The sequence below is a fragment of the Copadichromis virginalis genome, linkage group LG22, assembly GCF_057382275.1.
Source record: "Copadichromis virginalis isolate Kocher_CV1m ecotype Utaka linkage group LG22, C_Virginalis_male_GT1.1, whole genome shotgun sequence".
Classification (NCBI taxonomy): domain Eukaryota; kingdom Metazoa; phylum Chordata; class Actinopteri; order Cichliformes; family Cichlidae; genus Copadichromis; species Copadichromis virginalis.
Genome location: NC_140638.1, coordinates 10,078,506 through 10,105,117, shown reverse-complemented (window position 1 = coordinate 10,105,117; position 26,612 = coordinate 10,078,506). Strand labels below are relative to the sequence as shown.

The window sequence follows — 26,612 nt, the reverse complement described above, 5'->3', positions numbered from 1 at the left end:
TCACTTTTTTATATACATAACCCTGAAACTCTTGTGCAGTATCACTTTTCATGTAGTAGACCTGTTTGAGGACACATGGGGCTGCTGCACATGAGCCTGAAAATCGTGCCCAGTTTTCTCCACAGTATTTATTTCCCCGCTTTTTGCCATCCCAAACAATCCCGGAAACGCCCCTGCACTAGCCCGAGGATCCCTTAAAGTCTACCATGTATTTAAAATATTCAGTTACGTCCAGAAAACACATGGAGTCTACCGTCTTTCAGCTCCCCGCAAAGTGAAATAAAGAGGGAGTGTAAGGACAGAGAGGTGGGTGGGGGAAAGGGGCGGGGTTTTGGAGGAATCGCTTTGGTTTTACGCACCAGAGACGGCGCAGATGCTTCTGTCAGTGGAAAGCCGTCAGCTTTCAGCTCGCTGGAGTCCACGGTGGATTTAACTATCTGTCATCTCAGCAGAGCAGAGCAGAGCGGCTGGCTGAGGCTGCAGGTCCTGCAGAGGCTGTAGAGTCTCCTGTGAGCATCTCCAAAAACTGCTGGTGCGCCGAGAGCGGTACGTGTACATTTACTGACAGCTTCACAGCATAAGGAGGGGGGTAAAGGAGCAGCTTTAGGTAGCTTTACTGTGTGAAAAATGAATGTTTTTGTGAGGTCTAGTTTTATCCGCGGAGGCACAAACACCTGTCTTCGCCTGCTGCAAAACTAGTTACTGACATGTTTTAGTCATCGTTAAATATCTGCGTGGATTGAGGCTTTAAAATGAAAGGTTCCACTCTTTATGAAGACTCTCTTCATGACCCACTCATGGCTTTACTAATAGTTAGTAATTGATCAATTAAATGAGAAGCTTGCAGGTTGCCAGGTTGTAATAACTCACTCTAGTAATTAGGTTTAAAAGTGAATAACTGCTTAGTTGAATTAAAATGTGATAATTCAATGTACTCTAAAGCTGCACTGTTATCTTTAAAATGTGCCTTATTAGAAAGTGGACTCTAAAGTTATGTGGGACCGATATAAACCAAATCTTTGAAGCCAAAGGAAGTTCTTTTAGTGTGAGGAAATAATGATGCTATTTGGGGGTTTGGGAGCCTGAACATGGTCCAAATGAGTAACTGATACTGTGAATAAGTGCTTTTGAAGTCAGATTTATGAGAAAAAGAACAAGGAGACCCTTGAGGAAACACTTCCCCCCTCAAGAGCTGAACTGGCTCAGATGCCGGAGGCACACAAAGTAATATCTGGCCAATAAAATCCCACACAAACAAACATGTTTTGCACTCTAGTCTGTTTCGTGTTAACGAGGCCCTTCGGTCCTGTTCTGTTGGAGTGATGTCATGTCTCCATCAGATTACAGATTTTGTTCTGGAGACTGAGCAAACAGCTGCCCCCCCTGCCTCCGGCACTCATAGTTTCCATCACCGCACACCATCCCCATGTTCCAATCCATTAGGTCAAATTAATACATTCATTGAAACAATCATCTCCGATTGCGCTCTCACCCTGAAGAAAAGTGTTTTTGTTTCCTGCTGAATGGAATTCCTGACCTTTGTCTTTTTTTTAGAAAACAGAGGGCAGAAGAAGAAAAATGCCTTTTTGTTTTCTTTTCTTTCCCCTTCCCTTCATGGTGGAACCACACAGTGTTGCCACGTTTTGACCACAGTCACATTCCTCTGAAATTCTTGTGTTGGGTGAAGGTTGGTTGGCTCCAGCTCAGTGGAGATAAACCCCAGACTTAGAAAATAAAGGGAAAACTGTCAGAGAGGAGATGATTTTTACGACTGTCTGCCACACGTTCAGACCGTCAGTGTCATCGTGAGTCAGTCTCACACACATGCCTGTCTTTTCCATTTCCTAGTCCTGTTGTGCAGCTTGTGATGAGTTTGTTGGAATTTCAGGAAATTCTTCTTGCATAGCTCTCCTAAAAAAAAGGTTAAGCCAAGAGGCAGCTATCACTGTCATAATAATAAAAAACATTTAAAGTGTTTCACATAGATACATTAAAGAAGTGGACAAATCTCTCCATAAAAAAACACATTTAAGTACATGTTCATACATAAATTCATAGAAACAAGAAAGTGTGTGAAGAAGAGCCAAAAGTAAATGGTCTGGTTCTTATATAGCGCTTTTCTACTCTATTTGAGAACTCAAAGCACTTTATATAACTAACTCATTCACACAAGCACTTTTTCTAATCTGTTAGTGCGTATCTAACATTCATACACATTCACACTCCGATTGATGCATCAGAGAGCAACATGGCCAAGGATAGTTGACATGCAGACTGGGGGGAAGCCAGAAATTGAACCACCAACCTTCCGATCAGTGGATGACCGCCTGAGCTCCAGCCACCCCAAGTAAAGCGTGAATTATTTGGAAAATATTTGGTTCACCTGGACGCAGCGTTTTCAGCAGGAGGAACATTTCCTCACCCATCCACGTGACTTTTTCAGTCTCATCTAACTGCAGGCTTCACCAAACATAACTAGATCAAAACCAGCACCGTCACATACAACGTGAGCGATGAGATCAGTTTCACATTTGCTGATCAATGGCCAAGAACTGGAGGATGGATTAGCTCAATCGTTCTAAGATGGTGAAAGATACACTTTCCCTTGGTTCACTCCCATTTCTATGGCTTCACTCACTGCTGAAACCAGTGTTTGTCCACGATGTGTACAACCCCATCACTGACAGAGTGGCCCCTTGGCTGTAGGTGTAAATAGATATCTGGGGAGTCCTGACACAATCAGGCATCTTTTCAGTGTTGTCCCATTTGTTTAGCACAGAGGTGTCAAACTCATACAGCCCACTTTCACCAGACCAGTGAAGCTCCCTTGACTGTCAATGTAAAAGAGTTTTTAACTTTTTCGTTAAGTTGCTGAAGAAGAGAAAGAAGTCCAGTTTTAACATTACGTCTCAATGTTGCTGTATTAAAGAAAGAAATCTGTGAGCACATCTCTTTTGGGCTTAAATTATAAGAAACCGTTGTGTACAATAAAGCAAAAAGTATCTGTTAATTCACAGAAAATGGCCTTTTTTAAAAAATCATTTTGAAACTAAAAAAATAAATAATTTATATGGAAGATAGTAGAAAATAAAAAAAAGATTTTTACTGTCATTTAATTGTTTGTCTATTACTCTGATGCAGTATGGCCATGGGTGAGGCTTTGACAGGTGGATTCTGGTCCCTAGACCTTATGTTTGACACCCCTGGTTTAGTCAGTGGTTGCTTGATTTCTCTTTTGTATAATTCAAAGCAATTCTTCTGCCACTTAACCACACAGGTATTTAACAGTTTACTACAACAGTTGCCTCATGGCAGTTAATATCATGAGGAAAAGAAGCTAAAATATCAGAGAAGGAGCCACAAAACCTGTGAGAAAGGAACTGGTGACAGTGAGAAGGAAGAACTGGCTTTTAACAGGAAGAGGCTTCAACCAGAACCAGGCTCAGAGAGGGGCTGCTGTCTGCTGCGACCTGTTGGGCAGTGAGAGGAGAGAGAAAAGAAGAAAGGAGGGTGGCAGCATTTCAATCAGGTTCAGGACTTTGACTGGAGCTTTGTAACTTCCTAATTCTTTTCATTTTCAGCCTTTCTGTTTTGTTCCTGCTTAGGATCATTGTGCAGTAGGACGATCAAATATGAGCCAAGCTTCAGCTGTCAGACAGATGACCTCACTGTTTGTTCAGTCTTTTTCTAATTGTTCTGTAACTTTAACCTTTAACATGCTAACTGAGGCCTGCAGAGTCTGAGATGTAGATCTGACCGGCTGCTACTTATCTTCTTAATTCCTGTGGAAACAGTGAAAGTATACTGAGTTTATACTGTCCTGGCTGTATTTAGTTAAGTGATGCGTATGACATGCACTTATGCATCAATGCTGCAAACAGCTAGCTTTGAGGCTGTGAGACAGAAAAAATACTTTTGACTATAACTGTCTCTACTTATTTACTCCGCAACACAAAGATGGAGCCCTGAACAAATAAATCCAATCCGTTTTCTTTTAACTGCTCATCCATCTCAGAGTTGCAGGCGTGGCTGGAGCTTATCCCAGCTGTCAGAGGGCACAAGGAAAAGCTAGACCGTGGACCGGCTGCCAGTCCATCGGGACAAATAAATCAAACAGTAAATATGAAACAGAGACAGCAGCTTCGGCACTCTGTCAGAAAACAGTTGTTACATTAACACCCAGGACTTGAACTCGATGTCCTCTGCTCGCTGACAGCTGATGGGAAAGTGTTTACTCGTGTATTTGTGTTGGATTATAGTCTTCTGTAGACTATTTAAGATCAAGCTTACTGTTTATTTTTTTTTCAGTCTTTTTCCAAGTTAAACAACCGCGTTGCCAAAACAAACCTAGTTTTAAGAGACTCCACAGGTCCACTTGATTGTAATCTTTGTTTTGAATCCTTCTTTCTACTTTCTTTCCTTTCATCTTTATTTCAGTGTAATATTTAAATGTTTTAAGTCGATTTTGGGCCGTACTGCTCAGCTCGGGGGTTTGCAGTTTCAGTACAGACACTGATGTTTCCTGAGGGATGAATTATAATGTCTCTTTGATGATCTCCTGACTGCTGTACAGTCAGTTTTAGTTAAATATCTCACAAACTGTTCAATTAATTGTCAAGACATTTGGTACGAACATTCATTTCCTCTCAGGATGAAGATTCCTCAGCTTTCTTCCAACTCATCATTCATTGTTTTAACCGTGTACTGAATATCAGAGGTTCACAGGTACTACATCAGGAACAGGTTTTGATACAGGTGAGACTGCAAGTCCTCAACAAAATGATGCGGCAATGGGAAAGGAATGTAAGCTGCACCTTTAGCAGGTGGTGCGCAGGTGGGTTGATGTAACTGGGATTGGTGAAGCCGTTTGTGGGCATTTGGTGGTGGATGAATGGGGCTGTTGAAACATCCATCCATCCATTCTCTTCTGCTTATCCTTGTCAGGGTCATGGGGAGGCTGGAGCCTATCCTAGACCCTGGACAGCTGCCAGCCTGTCACACGGCTAAACAACCATTTGCACTCAGTTTCACACCTATGGGCAATTTAGAATGACCAGTTAACCTAACCCCACTAACTGCATATCTTTGGACTGTGGGAAGAAGCCAGAGTACCTGGAGAGAATATGAAAACTCCACACAGAAAGGGCCCAGCCAGGTGGTGGAACTCAGGACCTTCTTGCTGTGAGGCAGCAGCGCTAATCACTGCACCACTGTGCTCCCCACACCATAAATGTACAGTTATTTAATCGCAGAGTCATTTAGTCCATGTGGATCCCCAGTGATCTGGAGCCTGTAGCCACTGGGTCATAAAAATAATTTGGAATAACTCATAAAAATTGTTTAATTTTATTAAATAGTGCAAAAGTCTTGCACCATCCCTAATTTCTTTATATTTTTCTTCCAATTACTTTCTTGTATTTTTGAAAGTGTTGTTGAGAAATATGTTTCTTTCTGAAGTCTTTAACACTTTTTCTTTAGACGCTGGCTGTTTTAAGTCCAGGCCGTGTATCTGACCGCTGATCCCTGACAGATGAATTATTCAAACAGAAAAAGGCACCTAACACAAGAGATGAACCAGTGTGTCTGCAGTTTTAAATGATATCTTTAGGCACTTTGTTAATAGCGGCCTGATGCAAAACAACAACAACACATGTTCCCATTTCTTTAGCTTCTGTAAAAACAAAAATGTCAAAGTTAACCCATTTAGACAGGAATGAAAGAGTAATTTTGGACAGCTTGACACGATTGTGACACATCACATCATTCTGTTGTCAAATCCTTCTCAGGGTGGAAAAAAGCTTTCTTGCTGTGTAGCAGTAAAGCTCTGAGTCAATCGACAGAGACGATGATGCTAACACTTAATTGGTGTTAAGCTTTTGAGGGGGACCTTATAAGGGATCCCTGGCCACAAAAACTTTGAGAACCCTTGATTTAGTCTGGCCAGCTGTAAAATCTCCAGAGACACCAGCAGAAGGCTAAAAACAAACTGATGCATTGAACTTAAACTGCATTTTTCCACTGTTCAGCAACATTTCCAGAGTCTTGTCAGTGGTTAAAGTTTGCTTGCGTGAACTTAAAGGAACGGAGTGGAAAATGTGGCTAATTTAATTTTTTGAGTAAAATTTAATCAACAGTGCTCATAAAATAAAGCACTTTAAAGGTTAAACTGGTTAAAATCATGCAATATTTAGCTAAATAATTACAAAAGGTTTGATACAAATATATGTAATATATATAAGTATGTGTATCAAACACCTCTTAAGGAGTGCAATCCCTGGAAGCACTCGTGTGGCCGTCACAGACCAAACAGAGTCACTAAAATCTGAAGAATTAAAGCAAAGAGAGGTAAAGTAATCTTTATGAACAAGTGATTTTATGTGACTGTGAATGGCAGCATAACACTGAGTGGGCTATGACAGAGTGGGAAATATAGAGCCAGAGCCTGCACCGTCCTGCGTACGTGGACAGGACCGCTCCTTTGTGTGCGAGTCCTTCAGGTCCGAGGGTGAAACACGTTTGCAGTAGTGACTCTTTCAATTGTTTGACTGTGAAATGTTTGTCAGCTGAGTCGACAGTAGCAGCTGCGGCCCACATTGTTTCCACAGATAAACAAACAGCCAGCTGGAGACTGAAAACTAAGCTACACACATCTTTAAAAGAACTTTATTTCCTCGTGTTTTTGGATTTAATGACGCAGGCTGGGTGGCTTTAATATCTAATGATGCCTAATTAAATCACAGGTTTGAATCAAACGAACCAGACAAAGTTTACCTCACAGGAAATGTAGCTCTTCAGAGTTTAGCTGGAACTAAATGTATGATCTGCAGAAAGACAGACATTTATCATCCATACCGATCGTGTCGTTTTAATGGAGTTTAACCGATTACCAAAGACACAGTCACAGTTTGTTTATAATCCCCTTGAGTCGCTGATATTGAATCTGACCTTTCAAGGATTTCCCAACTGAAACTGCAGCTTTTTTCCCTTCTTCTTCTTCTTCTTCATCTTCTTCTTTTTTTTCCATGTGCAAGTAACCAAAATACTGTAACCGATCTGCCAGCTCAGTGTCTCAAAATAACATCAGTGTTTACAGCAGCAAGGAGCAATTCATCCTGATGAGCTCTTTAATCAGAGCCAACACAAACGACAATGTGTGTTCATGTTGATTTGTGTGCCTGCAGCCGAAATTGGCCATGTGATCTGCAGGAAGCCACGCCACATTGAGCGTCTTTGTACTGGAGATGAAAGGAAGCAGTCATCTGACGGCCTTGAGAGACCGGCCTTGTTCTTTTTCATTTTACTTTCTATCGGGCTATAGTTGAAACCAAAAGGGTGTCGCTTTGTTTCCGTGCTGCAGGGCTCTATTGTGGGTGCTGTCAATATTCTCATTCACCTCAGACAAATCCAGGTTGTGTAATGCAGCAGTCGCACAATATGAGGACTGTTTGGAGCTTTGCAGGCCGTTAAAGCGCCCTAATCCATTTCGGGGGGGAATAAACACTGAAGTGGGGTGAGGTAATTGAAAACCAACTTTGTCACACACTTTCTTATAGTCTGTGGATTTTTAAAGGGTGTTACTATAAAAAAAAGGCAAACCTGATATATTTAGTGAACTTTCTTTAGGATTATGAGACAGGACTATATACACTATATTCACATGGTTAGTTGCTGGTGAGACACAAGTGTTCACAGTTAAACCACTTGTGAAACTGATGAATGTGGGGTAGGAGATCACAAAGGCGGGAAAGAGAGAAAAGCAGGAAGTAAGACCCATGAGAAAACTAAAAGGAAGTAGCCAAAAGAAAAATAAGTAAATAACACCGAGTCATAAAGAGTACAAGTGTACTCACACTTGGGCTACCTGAGCGTGTTTAACCTCTAAAATCTAAATATGGTTAAATTATCTGTTCCGTTAGGATGGCTGTGGCTCAGGAGGTACAACGAATCATCCATATTGGAAGGTTGGTAGATGTATTCCCTGGCTACTACAGTCTGCATGTCAACGTACCCTTAGGCAAGACACTGAACCCCAAGTTCCCCCAGTGCATCCATGTGAGTGTTTCTGCGACTGACAGACAAAATGCTTGGGGATAGAAAAAAGGCTCGCATTAATGTGTGTGTGTGACTGAGTGAATGAGGCTTGTAGCTTTTGAGCGCTATGTAAGAATACCAGCCCATTTACCATTTACCACTCCATTGCCTGCTTCAATAACTGGACACGAGCATTGTTCAGCTGGACTTGGGCACAGTCTGCAGGACGTAGCATGATCGCTCCAACTCTTCCTCAACTCTGGCTGCCTCTAAAAAGTTTGTCCCCACTTATCCAATCAAGTGACAGCGTGCATAAAAGCATCATAGCATAATCTTTTATATTCAGCAAAACGACTTTTCAATGTTAAGATTCTGCGGTGAGCGGAAGTGTTTTTGGGTTGTTGCAGTGCAGCTGGGTGAGGCAGTCGAGTGTGAGTACAGCCTAGCACTAAACATTATAACTCAGATAGGAAAGAAAAGATACACAAATATAACAGGGACCATGGCAGGGTCAGTTTGTTGAATTGTCCAGCAGACAAACACTGTCACCCTAATGTTAAACCAAACTCAAAGGTCAACATTATTTTGGTGCTAGAGGAAAAGGCACCCGGGTCATACTCTTTAGCTTTTTTTAAAGACCTTTTGTCTGTTTGGCACAGCCTAAAGAGGTTTATGTATGAGCCTTGATTTGAAGGGAAATATTCTTCCAGTTTCTGAAACTGTGCTTGTTTAGTGTGCGACTAAAACAGAACCTAAACGTTGGCAAACTGTTGGCTATTAAAAGGTTAAAAATTTTATGCGCATTTTAGTCTGGAACAGTTTCTCGACCATCATCGTCATCTCTGGAGCCACTAATTTAAAAAAAATTGCCTGTTTTCTTAGCTGCTTACCAGTTTGAACTGTTGAAAGAGGCTCTGTTTTCAAATGTGGAGAAAGCGGCGACTGTAATTTAAAATAAAACACATTAAAAACATCCTTCTTTAGACACACTGGAGGGTGTGCCGGTGAGTTTCAGGTGGCTGAGGGGAAAAATACCCAAAAAAGGCTCTGAGCCTCTTTTATATGGCATGACTTAATATTTTTGTGCCTGTGACAGATTTAACACTTTCCTCATATATGCTTTGCTTGATTTTATTGCATGTGACAGTGGTTTTCATCATGGAATAATCTGGTTTGAGAACCCCAGACATAAGTCTAAATTCCTCCGCAGGGAAAGTAAACACTAACAACCAGACGAGCAGATTTCCTGGCTCCTGTCGCAAGAAACCGTCACATTGCTGAGGAGTAAAACGACAGAAGCAAGCCATGAAGGGACTTTAGACAGGAGGCTGATCCTCTACAAAGTGCCGCGAGCCGCGAGCCCGGTAAATCTCTCTCCAGGGCAGACGGCGTATCAGCGAAAAATTCAACATGTGCAATCACCGAGGTGAATTGTGGGTTTAAATGGTTTAAGCAGATGTGCTACTTGAGTGTGAGTTAGAGTACTCAGACAGGATGGATGACTGTTTGGTTTAATGTGTCATGAAGAGAACAGCGTGACATGAATTCCCGGGTGCGGTTGCAGAGGACACCTGTAAATTGATTACCTCTTAAACAAGGTAATTACTACGAAGTCAGTTGGTGTTTCAGACAGCTGAGTGTGTCAGCCTGTCTGGATGGTATGCAGATAAAGTCATTCTTGTCTGATTGGTTATTGCTACATAAGCATGGCGTTTCTGGAGGCGTTCAGAGGAATCTTGTCTCACACCTCATTCAAAATGGTTTGACATCACTCCTTATGAGATATCTACCTGCTTTCATTTTATATAGTTAATTTGTCATTTTGTGTCAATTTTGTGTCAATTTTGTGTTCAGTAAACGAGGTAAAAAAAAGAAAGAAAGATAAAGTATGTGTATATCTGTGCAAAGGCAAGAGACAAGTCTCTGCAGTTCACAAAAGAAGGGAAAGGTCTGCGCGCCCACAGCTTCCGTTTGATGACGTTGAATCCCTTTTTAAAAAGCCTTGTGAAGGCGGCATTCCAGTTCATGGGCTCTCCTTCAGGCATGGAAAATGTTATCTGTGTAAATCAAAATCCGCCTCTTAAGAAATCAAAAGTTACACAGAAAAAAACCCCTCCAGGTTTTACTTTGTGGGTTTACTTTTCTTTACTTGGCTTCTCGTTCTATTTATATATGACATATAAGGTGTACTTAATATACACTTATTTGCATTAGACTAGTGATTTGGTCACTTGGTATGTTGGTCAGCTCTGGTGCCTCATAGCAGGAAGGTCCAGGCTGGAGCCTTTCTGTGTGGTGTTTAGATCGGTTCTCTCCGGGTACTCCAGCTTCCTGCCATGGAAACCAAGACATGCAGGTTAATTCTAAATTGGCTGCAGGTCTGAATGTGAGCGTGAATGCTTCTCTATCTCTAGAGTGGCGACCTGTCCAGGGTGTACTCCGCCTCTTGCCTTATGACCACTGGGATGGGCTCCATCCCACTTTGAATTGGGTAAGTGGGAAAAAATGGATGGGTGAATGGACTAAAACGATAAGAAGTCCAAATCTCAAAGCACTGACTCTGTAATGTTGCTGATAATGGCGCTACTCAGCTCTTCAGCTCTGCAGCGTTATTGGAGACTGAAATTAAAGAAAATTAAACTTGGTGGTGTTGCTTTGCATTTATGCCTGATGCAAAATGCACTCGAACTCTGAATTCAGCCTTGGTTTGCAGTTATAATCCTCTGCATTTTTCTTTGCTTTTGCTGAGATGATGGTACCAGCCATCTTTTGCATTTTGTAAAAACTTATTCCCATTATCTGCTGTTTTTATTTCACTGGTTTTTGCTTCTTTTCTGGACACATAAATATAATGGAGTGCATTTATATAGCGCTTTTTGGGGCCCTCATAGCGCTGTACAATTCCACTATTCATTCACTCTCACACACTGGTGGAGGCAGCTACAGTTGTAGCCACAGCTGCCCTGGGGCAGACTGACAGAAGCGAGGCTGCCATATCGCGCCATTGGCCCCTCTGGCCATCACCAGTAGGTGGTAGGTGAAGTGTCTTGCCCAAGGACACAACGACCGAGACTGTCCAAGCCAGGGCTCGAACCGGCAACCTTCCGATTACAAGACAAACTGCCAACTCTTTGAGCCACTATCACCCTAAATATGTATGCAGCCATGATGATGAGCATCTCCTGTAGTTGCTAAAAATCTTGCATTTCTATAGAAGTCTACACCCTCTGCCCCTTTGATCTGTGACCTCAGTGAACACCTTCATAATGACTTTACAGGCTCAGTTTCTAGTTTCAGGACACATTGCAAAATTAATTTTATATCTTATCATCATTAGAGTGGCACCCCATGTGACTGACAAGACTGTGAGTTTCCAGTCAGGTCTGCCTCTGGCTCATCACATCTGGCCTTATGATACCAAGGCGGCGATGGTGATGGTGAAAACATTCAGGTTGAGGCTTCACTGTGGGTCACTCCAGTCACTCCAAATTATTCTGTGCCACTCTCATGTTTGTGTGTGGATCTGGAACAGAAAGATAATACATTCACTAAAGAGACCGGTTGTGATGCCCCGGCAACCACTAGTTGCTAGGGAAAGATGAGTAGTTCCACACTGACCACGTAATGCATGAAAATGTGAATTTGAGTCACTTAGCAGTTACTGGACGTCTCTAAGCCTGTGTGAGTGAGGCTTTAAATATTGTGAAATGGAAGCAAGGCAAAACATGTTTGTCTCATTCTGTATTCATAGCTTGTTTAATCCACGTTTGATGGTATTTGACATTTCTCTTAGTAAGGAGATATGCCCTAACAGGTTAGCTTTAGGCATGTTCTAAACTTTATTTGCACATGCTCCCACTAAGCTGAACTAATCCTGCTGGTCCCACGTGCATTCACAGCCTGTCTCACCCTGTTTTCTATTGTATAGATGACAATACAGCTTGAGAGTTGTACTGTCCTACAGGAGCCATGAAATCTTGTTTCAGCAGTGATGCATTAGAATTCCCGACTGGAAGCCTACAGGAGAATTTGATGAAAGACAACAGCTGGAGACTACAAATGTGTTCACAGATGTTGTGGTCCAGGAAGAGAAACATGAAGCGCTAAAATGCGGAGACTATGTCCGGAAGGAAAGCTATTGTTCTATCACTGCATTCAGCGCAGACACGAACGGACGAGAATAGAAACTAAAGCCTCTTTAGACGATTTAGGAGGGAAGTTGAGCTGATTTCTCCATCCAGACAGAAATGTGACAGAAGCCAGACGTTGGGATGTAATGGTTTTTTTTTTATCAGTTTGCTTTTCCTCCATGTTTTGTTGACCCGGCTTGGTGGCCTTTAAGAGGAAGCGGCGCTGTTATCTGCGAGGAGGGAGGGGGTCCTCCACGTTCCCCTCCTGGAGAAAATGTCCTGGAGGAGCGGGAGTTTCTGCTTCTGGCATCTTTGCCGACCATGACCGAGAGCAGACAGTGTTTATTCTTTTCATGTTTATCTGAAATTACTGCATCGCTGGTTATTTGAAACAAAATGTTTGATAGCGCTGGACACGAGGAATGTAAACTGCACTTCCACCATCACTCCTTAACAGACCAGATGCAAATACTTGGAGGTTACAGAGCGTGAAGCAAAAAGCTTCAGAACAACACTTAGTTCATGCCAGCCGAACACTAAAAACACTTGCGAGCGGCCTTCTTTAGTTCGCGTGAGCTCTGGGTCTTCTCATCGTTACGTCCAAGTCGGTGATGAAGAGAGGAAGAGGGGGGCTTGGCTCATTCCTTGATCCCTCGGGGAGATTTGAAAGTCTCTCAGCTGCACTGTGTTGAACCTTTCCGACTTTACAGAAACATATCAAAGCCACTCTTCGCCCAAAATAGGTTAGGCCTCTTTAAGTGTTTTTTTTTTTTTACGTGCAGTGATCCTGAACACGACCATATCCCCAAACTGGAGACCTTTTCTTATCTGTGATCCTCATTCACACCGCATATATCTTTTCAAGCCCACGTCTGTCCTGTCTTAAATGTTTTCAAGAGGATATTTAAGCCTCCCGCACTTCATTTCCTCACTCATTTCCTTTTGCTGCTGCAGAAAATAAGGGTCACATGCCCTCCTAATGCCTGTCTGTGTGCTCAGTAATGACAGCGGGATGTCTGTGTGCCCGGCCTTATTTCCACCTGTTCTTCCTCTGCACTACGACCTGCCACTCTAGTCATTTGTAGATTCAGCAAACGGTGAATGTAAGTTCATCATTTAGGGACTGATGCAGAGCTCAGAAAAGCCGGCTGAGCACAGCTTTAAAGTTGGAGTTGAAGTTAGAGGCTCATTCCACACAAAATCCATCTAATCTGAACAAAAATCCTGAACTGAGCCCTCCGAATAAGCCAGTTTTTTCAAAATTACAACAATTTTGGTCTATTAGATAAAGCCAGGTAGGACCTTACCTTCATACTGTGAGCATTTATCATGTTACAGACCCTCAAATTTAACTTTGGAAACTTTGAAAGCTTCATGCGGCTCCTGTGCTTATGAAGTTAGGAGGGCTCAAATGTAACACAAACTAAAAACGGTAAAATTTCAACCTCTTCAAAGGCTTGCAACTGAGGAATATTCACGCTGAATGCAAAGTTTTGCACGACTTTATTAAATATACTAAAGTTCTTGCTGATTTATAGAAGTGCCAGGTATATTTTTAACATGAGACGTGTCACATTTTCCAATGATGATTAAAGCTTGTAAAAAGATCAGATTTATTGCAGGAGTGCTGCAAACCCCACAGTTTTCATGGTTCACTAAAGAGCCAAACATAGAGCTTTGCAGTTTGCCAGTGTCTTGTCACTCATTCTTTTCTGCCTTGTGTGTATTTTCCTAGTTTCTTGCGATAGATGTTGCGTGTCCGAGTCTGCAGAAAAACAGTGTTCATGAGGAAGCTGTTGACAGAAGAAACAGACCGGACAAATGAGCTGTGTGGCCCTTGACACACAGTTCAAACGCAGATTTTAAAAAAAAGGGCTTGAGAGCCTTTGAAACTGAGAATGTCGTGTCAGTTCGCCTCCCAACAATTAATATTGTTTAGTCCCTCTTTTGTCAACGCCAAAAACGCCACAGGGGGTTTCATGCAGGAGCGAGTTGGGAGTGAGCTTTTACTCTCTGTGAGTAATGATGAAACGGGAGAAGCTTGTATATCATTACGGCAGTGAGTTACAGTATATCAACATTAACTGTGTGCTTATTCAGCCCATTCTGTGCTTATAGCAGCTGAAGCACGGAGAGGTTCCTGAGTAATGTTTAACCTCAGACTGCAGTCTAACATTTTTCAGTAGATTAGCTCTCTCCTGTTGGCCTTTATTTCCTCACTGTATATAAAAAAATGAAAACCTTCTTCCTGCTTTCTCTCTGTGGCTTCCTAATCTCACTTCTCCTCCTCCTTCCTGTGCTGCATTCTTGCTGATATTGAATCCTAAACTGCGTCTGTGAATCATCTGTTTTTTGTTTCGTTTTTTTGCAGGAGGTCGGCTTAAGGAAGAGGCATCATCATGAGTGATCGGTTCGACTGTAAAAACTGCAACGAGTCCTTGTATGGACGCAAGTACATCCTGGCGGAGGACAATCCCCACTGCATCCCCTGCTACGACCGCCTGTACGCCAACACCTGCCAGGAATGCAAAGAAATAATTGGACACAATGCAAAGGTGAGCTCGCATTATACACTGTTGAAAGATTTAAGTATATCTGCTCAACCTTGTACTGTTATTTTAACTGCAAGTTACCATCAGACATAATTTAGAAGGACTTTTATACTGCCTGACTTTACTTAGATGGAGCATTAGGCTTTTAAATGGAAAATATGAGAGTATTTTAAAAGGCAGAGCTGCAGCTAACTAAATGGATTGGTTATTTAGTCTGTTAAACTCCCATCACAGTTTCTTGGAGTCCTGGAGGAAGACTATCTGAAGAAAAAAGAAACAGGAGTTATAGCTGTGCATCTTTGTCCAAACTTTATTGGATCTATGTCACACGGTGTGGATTGGAAAGAATTTATAAGTCTGCTGAAATTGCAGAGTTTCAGGGTCTATGCACATACTCATAGAACCGAAGTTACATCCAGTAACAACTATGTTTCTTGCTGAGCTTTTGTTAGGTATATTTTCTTTTGTTAGGAATATTTTTTCCCCGTTACACTACTTCAGGTAGGCTGTGACATCATTTAAAGGCCAATGCCCATTCCATCTGATGGTTGCTTCCTGAAGTTCAAATCACCTGAAACTGATTCCATGAACATGAAAATGAATTTACCAGAGTTCACCAGATCTCAATCCAATAGAGCACCTTGGGGATGTGAACAAGAGATTCACATCAAAAGTTAAGAAAAGCAACTCAACCTGCTCTGTATGCTCCCAGTTTGGTCTATCCCTCCATCACTCCCTACTGTTTCAACCCCCTCACCACCCCCACCATCCACCCCTAGGCTCCATCACTCATCACTCCCCAATTTACAGTGTAACATACTTGTGGGAAATGATAAGCAAACATCTCCCTGGAGCCGGCAGGCAGACGTTTGGGTGGTGGAGGAGTCATAACTCCTCAGTTTACTGTGCATCAGGTTTGTGGGAAGTGATGGAGTCTAGATGGTAAACTATAACGATGTAATGTCGCTCTAATAAATCAAGCATTTGATCTACTATTTTCAATCTGCTCTGTCATAATTAAGATGCACATAAAACCTGAATATGTACGTAAATAAAACAATTTATATATGTGAAAAAACTGTCATACTATCCAGTAAAAGTAGTTTTTACACTGTAGCGTTGCCGCTTTTACTTAAGCAAATGTTTCTTCGTCCAATAAAAATTGTGCAAGTCGGAGTCCTTTACAATAATTTTTCCAGCTGCTGTGCCTGGAAAACATAACTCTAGTTACAGACCACCAAATTGTCAGTAATCCCCTTTAAGTTGTCCAAAAGCTTTAGCTGAGTGAAAATTAAAAACACTGTCCTGAAGGAAACACCCACAGACGCCACCAGGCCACCAGTGTCCTGTGAGTTATGGACTCCCTGTGAGGGAGCGCAGTAAATTACAGTCCTGCTTGCTTTGGCTGCACAACACGTAACAGCACGCATCGCTCATCCCGTTCCCTGCTGTGAAACCCCATGCCTCAAAAATACGTTTTTCACCCACCGTTCAATGGAGCCATTTATCACAGAGCTCGCGTGAACTGCATGTGAACTGGAACACAAGCAGCTGTTACGGAGAGAAAATACAAAGTGAGTTATTCTGATTTTTAAGAAAATAATGATGAAGAAAGGGGGAACGCCTCTGTTAACTCTTCTGTTTGGAGACAGCGGGGCGCTGTGGGCACATGATCTCTTGTCTTTTTATAAGAAACAAAAACAAATCAAGTCTAAACTTGTAGCCTACATTGTTTTAGTTCCCTGCTTTTGAATCAAACAGTGAAGCGGGACTACTGTATGTCCAGACAGGCTCAAGAAGTACAATTATTTTCAACTTAGCTGCTGCTGCACACTTACATCTATAAAAGAGTGCAGAAATACACTGTGTCACTTGCATTAAACGGTAAATAGTTTAGCACAGATAGTTGTAACCAAGACAAAATGACTCATACCTCCATAAAAGTATGTTTTGAGCTCTCTTGGCTATAGTGAGGCATCTTTCATCTGTCCATCCACAGTTTAAAAGAATAATTACTCCTCAGCATTTAATCAAATATGCATGCAATGATAACATAATGCAGAGGTGTCAAACGTAAGGCCTGGGGACCAGAATCGGCTCGGCAAAGGCTCCAATCGGGCCTCACTTCACAGCTGTGGAAAACGTGAAGAAAAGAGCAAATTTGAGACTTTTAACAGTATTTTCATAAGTTTTAGAGCTTTACACATTTATTTCTTACAATTTAAGAGTCAGAGTGACAGATTTCTTTTGATAACTACCACAGCATTTTGTTATGGTGTAGAAACACTGAGATGTACTGTTAAAATTGAACTTCTTTTCCTTATACAGTGGAACCCTGGCTTACGAAGACCCCATTTAACGAAAAATTCAAGTTACGAAGGCACTTAACGGCAATATTTCTGCCCATGGTACGGCAAAATGCCCGCGTAACGAAATAGATAAAATAGAAAATTAAAAAAAATTAAATTCCATAATGTTATGTACATATACACATACATATGTATGCATGCATACGTATGCTTTCTTCAACCTCCGCCACCTCCTCCTCCACCAAGAACTTTGTCTTCAGCCAGCATTGCCTCACTCAAAAGGCGATGGAAAAAGGTGCTTCGACTTACGAAAATTTTGACTTACAAATTAATTTCGGAACGAATTAATTTCGTAAGTCGGGGTTCCACTGTATTGACAAATATCAAGGATTAAATGTATAAATAACACTTCTGTACTCTGATAAAAGGGGAGTTTTGTTGGTCTTTCCAATTCAGGATCAAAGTGGGATGCATCTGGCCCATGACGTAAAGTTGTGATCGAGATCAAGTAACATTTTTAAGAATCATCCACCCCTGTCCACACGTACCTCACTGTAGATATCCAGACAAAAGTGTTGTTAAGAATCTCAAGTTGAAAAATCTCTTTTTTTCTTTCAAGACAGACCTGACCAACAGGGCTGGACAGTAAATATAACACAATATAACACATTTACAGTATCATATGCAGTATTGTGTGCAGTAACAAGAGCAAGATCAAAAGCAGTCACATTAATGAAGAGAAGTGTTTTCTCACTCCTTGAAAATGGGCTCAAACTCCCTCGTCGAGGCCAGTTCTCACAGTTCCAGCTCCTTCTGTAGAATATTCCTGGGAGAAATTCTGTTCTGACTCTGCAGACAAACATTTACAACATATTGCAAGACCGTAGGTAGTACTGGATGTGGTTTTTACACTTACAGGCACACAAATAAGCAGGAAACAACCCAAGCAGAGATTTAAATGCAAAAACCAACCAATAGGAAAGAGAGAACAGGGATGTTCATGGTTTTTACAGCCAGTAATAAAACATAAAGCAACATGGTAAACAATATCCAGCCTCTATAGGTACTGGCCATGTTCATTCACAAAGAGCAGGTCCCTGTAATCCAATAAAGGTAAAAACACTGCAGACATGCTTCTCACAGCACCTAATTTGAGCTTTTGGGACATCCATGTGCCAGGAAATAAAAGTGGAAGCTCATTTCATGCCCAGATGCATTTCTTGCCACAATAAAAGCAACAATTTTCCCTTTGGAAGAATTCATACTGTTTATTGTGTGCAGTTCAACAAGCAAGTGAAGCTTTCTGCAGAAAGCTAAGGGCCATATCATGCATAAGAAATGATCACTGAAACTCTTTTTTTGGTATCCACTTATTTGAACTTTTCACCATCTTGTTTTAAGTAGAAATGTTCATCCATCCACCTCTGTTTATCCAACTCAGCCTATCCCAGCTACCATAGGGTGAGGCGAAGAGCAGGTTTAAACCCAGTTCATCATCTTCATCAGGTTTCATTTTAGCTTCTTATTGTGTGCCTTTTTAAGCAGATAACCAGCAGATGTGTGTGTGCCACAAGAGCAGAACAGAAGAGAACAAAACTGCATTTTCGATACCCCGAGCTTCTTTAACCAATGATACGCTTTAATCTGAAGCTTCACATCTCTCGTCTTCCCTCAGGAGCTCTTCTATGAGAACAGACATTACCACGAGCATTGCTTTCGCTGCTTCCGCTGCGACCGCTCTCTGGCAGACGAGCCCTTCACCAGCCAGGATGACGCTCTGGTGTGCAGCGACTGTTACCGCAATGAATTTTCCTCCAAGTGTGTGGCCTGCGACAAGACAGTCATGCCAGGTAGAGACAATGTAGACAGGCTGTATCACTTTTTTTCCTTTCCACTGAACCATGTTCATAAGCCGCCTCCTCTGCAACAAATCGCTCAAACTCGAACGTTCACTGCCTTTCAGAGCCGATACCGGAAAGTTCACACCCTCTCTTTGCAGTAGTTATCAGGGAGGGTGACAGCTTAGATGTGACAGCGTGATTGTTTCCTCGCTCTGCTGAAATCCTCCCAGCAGAGTTCCTGCCGCTGTGAAGAAAACACGCAAAGTATCGGTGTCAGATGACTGAAAATTACACGGGCTTGTGGGTTGTGGATGTTACACCAGTTCTCTTCTTTAGTTTCTGATCAGACTGGTGTGCCTGCCCTCTTACCCCATTTCTTACATGTGCAGCCAAGTTCATGTTCAAAACACCGTCATGCTTTTGGGCTGCCTTTCAGGTCCCAAAAGTTGTAAAACAAGCTCAGTGATTAAAGGATCTGATGTCCAGTTTCATAAGCATAAGCATGACTGGCTGCCAGCTTCTCTAAACCTCAGTGGTGAGTGATTCTGAACTAAAGGGCGCTTACAAAATGGGTAAAACTGTGCTAGAAGGCCGGGGACATGTACGCAGCGGCTACGTTACTGCTTATCACGCTGTTTTGATGCACTGGAGCTGCAGCAATTTACCAGTGCCAAAAGAGGTTCAGCCATCACACCGAATCACCACTTTTGGTTTTCACAGACTTCGTATGAATGTTATCAGATTTCATTCCAGTTTGTATTTACAGCAGAGATCAAAGAGGAGCCAAGAGTTACACATGGAAAAACAACAACAAACGATCAAAAGTTTTTTGCTTTCGGCGTTGATTTTTTTTTTTTCTCTCTTACAGGATCGAGGATGCTGGAGTACGACGGCTCCACGTGGCACGAGGACTGTTTCGCGTGTCACGGCTGTGAGAAGCCCATCGGTACAGAGGCCTTCATCCCAGACAAAAACAACTACTACTGCGTGCCCTGCTACGAGGGCAGGTTTGCTCCTCAGTGCAGCCACTGCAAAAAGGTGCAAAAATAATCTTATCGTTAAAACTTTCCTTTGGAAAATACCAGAATACACCAAAATATATCACTACAGAGTCCAAAATTACATTTTTTTCTCTCTTCCTGACAATTTAAACTCCTAAAATGTATAATCTACCACAAAAAATCTAGATGATCCAGCTTCCTGAGTAATCAACGCTACACAACCACTACACAACGTGTTTACAGAGCACCTGATGTCAAAAGGTTATCTGGAATGAACCCAAAGAAGGTGGATCATACAAAATAAACAACATAAGGGAAAGCACGAGACAGCAGGAAGCACACAGTACAACACAACAAGTAAACACAGGCAGCCTTAAGCTACTTAATCACACACGGTAATGTGGGAAGTGGAGTCAGCTGGGACAAACTAACACAGGCGTAGGTGTTTGCAGAAACGAGATGAAGACGGGTAAAAGTAACACAAGGAAACAAACAAACGACCATCAAAATAAAGCAGGAAGTGAAACGTGATAACGGAAACACAGACAGAAATGAACCTAATACAGGGGTACTGACAAATTAGGATGAAACTAAACTCTAAAACAGAGAATGAGACTGAAAAGGAAAAAATACACGAAGAAAACAAAAACTATAACCAGGAACTAAGAAAAAGGGAAAGTAAGACGCATAGTTTAAAAGGCTGTATGTAGCGCTGTACAGCATATCTATCAATAGAGATCAGAGGTCAAATATATGATAGTTTAAATCTTTATGCAGTCCTTTCTATATTTTCACTTTATACAGCACACTCGTAAGAATCACAGTTTCTATGCAATGCTTTTTTTGTTGACCAATAAATCATTAAGTTGACCTTGAAGACCTCAGTGAATGTCTGTCAGATTTTAATGGATTGTTAACAGGATCCCACTCTACACCTCTACAAAGTTTTATGAGAATTCATTCAAAGCTTTTTCTGCTATTGTGCTTATAGACAGAATGCATGCATGCAAACAAGGGAACATAAGAAAATATTCAAATAAACAAAACTAGAAAGTCATAACTCAAAAATACGTTGTCAGCAACACACGACGCGACCATGAAAGCGCAAAGAAGTGATTGCTTATCCTGAAAAATGTATGTAGTGTGAACAAGTTTGTTAAACAAGTTCGCTTAGATTGAATTGAACAGATAAATGCACATATGTGTACACAATACAGCTAATCTAAATCTAGCTTGTTACAGTGAAGTCAGTGGTTTACATCCACCCATCGTGGGCATGAATATCATGGTAATTTTGGGCTTTTGAATTATTTCTTTGAACTGATCTTTTTCCAGGATGGAATGATTGTACAGCTTTAATGACTTTAAAAAACAAGAATCGGTACACAAGTTTGATTTATTTTGGATTTTCTCTAAATGTTTCTCCAGGCCATACAGTTTCTCACAACTGTGTGGCCTGAGGGCCACAATCGGTCTGGCAAAGAGTCCAAACCCGGCCACTGGACGATTTTGCAGAGTATAAAAAGAAGGAAGCCAAAATTTTGGACTTTTTATTGTATTTTGCGTCACACAGTTGGAAGTTAAGAAGGAATAACATCTTGATCTGTTCTTAAGTGGTGGTCCAGACTCATTTGTTCCCAATCAGAGGTCTTAATTACGCTAAATTTTACAGCCCATTTACCGACAAAGACATTACCTCTGACGTGCCATAATACAACAGCACCCAGTGATGCACGCTGATGGGTTTCTTTCATTTACTGTAGAAGCATTTCTTTGTAATAACATTAAATGGGCTGAATGTGGAAAAACTGAGATGTATTGTTGAAATTCCACCTGTATGTAATCTTAAAAGAAGCATAAACCCAATTAAAAACAAAGCCCACAGAAAAAGTCCTGAACTATGTGCCAAATGTGTGGCAGGATCAGGAGCTTTAGAAGCAGGATTTTAATGTGTTACATGTCTTACTGACCCAGTTTGTGTCTCTCAGGCTCTGACTAAAGGAGGGGTGACCTACAAGGACGAGGTGTGGCATAAAGAGTGCTTTTTGTGCACGGGCTGCAAAACGCCGCTAGCTGGCCAACCCTTCACCTCGCAGGGGGAGAGTCCATACTGCGTCAAGTGTTTCAGTAACCTGTATGCTAAAAAGTGCGCCGGCTGCAACACGGCCATCACAGGTTAGTAATAAGTGCATTCCCCCAGAGCTTACACAACGAGTTGGGGACTTGCGAAACGATGTGCATGCAGTGCTCCTGGTTTCATTTCTTTCAGGTCGGAGATACCGTGCGCCTCTCCTTTATCTGTTTTTCGTGTGTCTTCATGATCTTCTGTCAATAAAGGCCTAAACAGTTATCTTTAGCAAACAGGTTTCAGCAGGTCTGGTGACTCAGGGCTTAAATTCTGAGCCTCTCTGTGTCCTCTGTGTGGATTCTCCCTGTTATTCAAACAAATTAATTCACAGTGAATGCTTTTAATGTCAGACAGCAGCAGAAAAAAAGTCCAGTTTCCATTAGAAATGATTTAAACACATTGGATATAGCTGTGGATTGGAGAGTGAACCTTCAGCAGAGATGCTGATCTAAGGCTGGATGCTCCACTGGAACGGGAATGCTGCCATTACGTAGTAAACTAAATGCTGTAAACACTTGTGATGGATATAAATGATAAAATTGTACTATAAACACCAGTAAAAACATGATTTTATTTACTTTAATCTTCAGAAACTGATTTTCTTGGCCAGTTCCACCAAGATTTGATCACATAGCATTCTTATGATGCTCATTTTGAGCTCCATGTGTTTATTCTTGGACTCTACTGGAGTAGCTTTGCATGATTGATCTTCTAAAGTAGTCCTCGTTTATTCTGTGCTGAGGCCTTTTGGCCTCTGTCTAGCAAAAGCTTTTTAACTCCTCTCCCTTTCATCCAGTGTGTAACCCGTGTGCCTAAAATCACCACATTAGTAGCATCCTCTCTCTGTGACATCATACAGAGCCAAGAGTAGATAAACTGTGCAAAACTTGGCGCTTAGAGCAGTCTGAAGCCTGAACGTTTGGCTCACAGGGATTACATTCACATAAACTGAGCCATAATCACTCAGGCCTAAAGAGCAGCCCGCTCTCAGCCACAGGTGACCATGGAAAACAGTGATTGGCAAGTAGTTGCTGGAAGTTGCTAGCAGGTGAAAGTGGACATAAAGAGAATGCTGCAACAAAAATTTCTTTGGGATTTCTTTGGTCACTGGAAATATGGAGCAATCATTTTCTTAGTAAAAGCTGCACCTTCTGACATGAATTGGTTTCACTTGTAAATCACACCAGTTAATGTGAAGGTGAAAAGCTTGCATCACACTCAGCGAGTACATGGCACATTCATTTTTCCTCTAGCAACAAGAGGTTGCCAGATGATCCCATTATTTGAAACTTTGACCATCTATAATATGGGCTTCCACCACTGGAACTGTATATAAAGAAGAAATAAAGAAAAGTGTCCAGACAGTTAGCAAACACTAAAGAGCATCACACACACATCTGATTTATTTTGTTTTCTCATGATTAATGTAAACAGTCATTTCCTTTAGCTCTGCTGTTGGCCACTACTAATTCATAAGGGAAATATTTCTCAGTTAATTGCAGCATTATGTTTTCTAGCTAGGCCAGCTCATGCTTTGCTCCATGTGTGCAGGAGTCTGTATATACTAAACACATAAATGCCTATTTCTTCAAACACCATCTCCACCAATGATGCCAAAATTTTCCAGAATTCCTGTGCTGTCCGAGCACATTGGTTGAGATCAAAATGCAAAAAATTATGACACAAAATTTAATGAGTCTTTGAGTTGTCTATAAAATTATGGCCAGAAAGCAAAATATTAACTGAAACTTATCATAAAGCTTGGTAAATCTAATTAAAAAGCTGCAGATTTAGGTGCTAGTTCTCTGCAGTATGAGTCAACTCATTGACTGTATTTAAGAGATGTAGCAAAGCTGTTGTGACGTCACCCACTGGTTTGAGATGTGGTATTTTGAAGCCTTACATTAGTAAATGAAGCTGTATTCAAAAGGCCTCACATTGACCTAAAGGCTCGTTTGTGACCCCCTAGCAACCTTGGGTTGTTAGGGAAAATATATATTTCCCAACCTTTTTGTGAGTGGTTGGTTGCTAGGTTAAATCAATGAAAAGAGAGTGATGGAAAAACTGCCATCACCAGTAGCTTGCATGGTAGATGCTGACTTGTCTGCAGATACTTTCAAACTAAAATGGAAATGGAGACTTTCCACCTTCAAACTAAAAGTTGAAGATGAAAAGTCGCTAGGTTGTTGTGGTTGCTAAGGGAGGTCACTGACTGGTCTCTTGGCACAGGGGAGTCTGTGAGGACTGACTCACTTTAGGAGTCAGCCCCAAGTGGCCACTAGGGGAACTGCATGTTTTTTTGGCCTCGGCTTAATTTTTCCAGCTCGGGAGCTTGCCTCTTAATTTAACCTTGGTTATGGATAATGTACACAAGCAATCCAAAAACAAGCTACTGACTGAAGCGTCTTCATTTTCTCAAAACACACATTTAAAAATAATTTTAGAGACAACCACAAAGCTAAAAAAAACAAAACAAAAGATCTACACATGGTGGAAACAAAGTACAAGAAGACTCATTATGAACTTTATCTTTTTCCATCATTAACTAAGATGCCAGAGATAAATGAGGATTTCAATTAAATGCTCTTGACCGCAGCTATGAGCTGCAATACTTGAGGGCACACAGAGCTGGCAGTGCTTTCCTTGTAGCTGCCAGCTGCTGATGTTATCACGAATTCACGAACGTTATTTCCGCAGTTTTACGAGGCTGTTATGAAAGCCTGCTTTCCACCCCGAATGAAAGAAAAAAAATCCTTTCATTGGTTGCTCATGTGCTGCGTGTTTGTATTTGCAGGGTTTGGAGATGGGAAGTACGTTTCTTTTCAGGAGCGGCAGTGGCACCAGCCGTGCTTCAAGTGCTCGCGTTGCTCCGTGTCGCTGGTGGGCTCTGGCTTTTTCCCAGACCGAGATCTGATTCTGTGCACAGACTGCAACAACGAAGACTGACCCTGCAAGGCCACGGCGAAATATCAAAGTCTGCAGCCGCCAGCAGAAGAAAACTTCTAACCCTCAGCTTTGCACATGCAGTTTCAACCATCACTCAGCCTAAAGCTGGACCAAAGCTCAGTTTTTACAACTGAAACCAGCTCTTAGCACACGGATGTGTATGTTTAGATGCAGAAAGTCTCGTGTATTACTTACTGTTTTTTTCTAAATGTTTCTGTTTTGCACATTAAAGAATTGAAAATATGCAAAAGATCTATGTAAACATCTAAATTAATGTCCCGTGCTTGGCAAAATTGTTCCTACTTTTTTACTGATTCTTTTTTAAGCAGTCAGTCTCTCACTATGTTAACACCTTTTCTTTTCAGCTTATAAAAAAGTTTTACTGCTGTACATGCAATAAGATGTCATTAAATAAACAGTGGATTGTAATTGGTCGAGTCATCTGCATGAATACACAGATAGCTTCAGACTGTAGAAAATGAAGGGCATCCTCATTCCTGCAGCTGTTTTATTCTGATCTGAACTGGCTAGTGGATAACAGGGGAAATTGTAGTAATATTTGTACTTTTCCAGGCAATTTTATTCATTTTAGGGTCCGTTGTTACAGTTTGTGTATTCTGCACGTCTGTGGTACTCTACTGCATTCCCAGAATATAAAGCATACCTATCTATGGGAAGGCATTTAGCTCTGACATGCAGCTGGTCGGTGGGTCAGACTGTAAATGAACCGTTCTGGAGTTTATTTTGAACCACACTGACACCACCTCCTCTAAAGGGTCTCAGTGCTGCTGTTTTAGACAGGAGGTGGCAGTGGCAGAGCTGAAGATGATGACATTTTCATTGGACGTCAGCAGAATAGTCAGGATGAGAAAAGAGTGTATCAGAGAGATGGGTCAGGCCAAGTTTGGATATCTGCAGAGGAGTAAAAATGGACATATTGGATAAAGGATGCTGAATATGGATCTGGGCAGGAGGAAAAGATGAAGACCACAGAGAAGGTACATGGATGTAGTGACAGAGGACAAGCAGAGGGTTGGTGGTGACAGAGGAAGATGCCAGGGTGGGGTGAGATTGATGACTTGCTGTGGGAGCGGCTAAAAGAAGAACACCTGAGTTCAGTTATTATTCACATCTGCACAAACAAAGCAGTATTTTTCTATTAGTTTCCATGTTACAAGGAAAAGAAAGATTTGTCTTCATACTTAATGAAAACCATTACGTCATCCTAAAATGTCATGGCAACCCGTTTCTTAAAAAAGCACAAAACAATCACAGAATAATTTTCTTTTTGAAAACTCCACCCATTTCCCAAAGAAAGGTTCACGAGGGTCATCCCAGGAAGACTTTCCCTCACTATTACTTACATAATTTGGATAAATATTTACAGTTCTGAGCTCATCTGCTTTGATTGTGTTTATATGAATGCTATGCCAAGCTGGTGTTCATGGCAGGGGAAGCAAACACAAGACCTCCTCACCAAGCTGATTATTTCCTGCAAGGTTTTCTACCTCACCGAAACCCCTTTAACTAGAAATCTTCAGTTTTGACATTGAAAAGATAATGATCCAATTTAAAAACTCCAAAACTTAAAAATAAAAACGCAAAAAGACAAAATAAACATGTGAAGTCCGCCTTAAGAGGCAGTAATGTGAAAATCTGACTGCACTTGCCTCT

At 41.5% G+C, this 26,612-nt stretch overlaps 1 protein-coding gene across 2 annotated transcripts; it reads left to right on the top strand.

The window, feature by feature from the left end:
* Positions 1 to 359: 359 nt before the first annotated feature.
* fhl3b (four and a half LIM domains 3b) lies at positions 360 to 25,367 on the top strand. 2 transcript variants are annotated; one of them, XM_085446320.1, is made up of 7 exons: positions 360 to 546; positions 7,917 to 7,961; positions 14,533 to 14,716; positions 18,698 to 18,872; positions 19,732 to 19,901; positions 21,853 to 22,039; positions 24,787 to 25,367. In XM_085446320.1, exons 3-7 carry the CDS (start codon positions 14,561 to 14,563, stop codon positions 24,936 to 24,938), a joined length of 840 nt encoding a protein of 279 aa, XP_085302446.1. In that variant the 5' UTR covers positions 360 to 546; positions 7,917 to 7,961; positions 14,533 to 14,560; the 3' UTR covers positions 24,939 to 25,367. The 2 variants fall into 2 exon arrangements, with proteins under 2 accessions (XP_085302446.1, XP_085302445.1); XM_085446319.1 differs by lacking the exon at positions 7,917 to 7,961.
* Positions 25,368 to 26,612: the final 1,245 nt, after the last annotated feature.

What these genes read in the sequence shown, in the direction of transcription:
- fhl3b (XM_085446319.1), top strand. Translation starts at nt 14,561, where the DNA reads ATGAGTGATCGGTTCGACTGTAAAAACTGCAACGAGTCCTTGTATGGA. An exon ending in CGACAAGACAGTCATGCCAG is followed by an intron (nt 18,873 to 19,731) that starts GTAGAGACAATG and finishes TCTCTCTTACAG; the next exon opens with GATCGAGGATGCTGGAGTAC. An exon ending in CTGCAACACGGCCATCACAG is followed by an intron (nt 22,040 to 24,786) that starts GTTAGTAATAAG and finishes TTGTATTTGCAG; the next exon opens with GGTTTGGAGATGGGAAGTAC.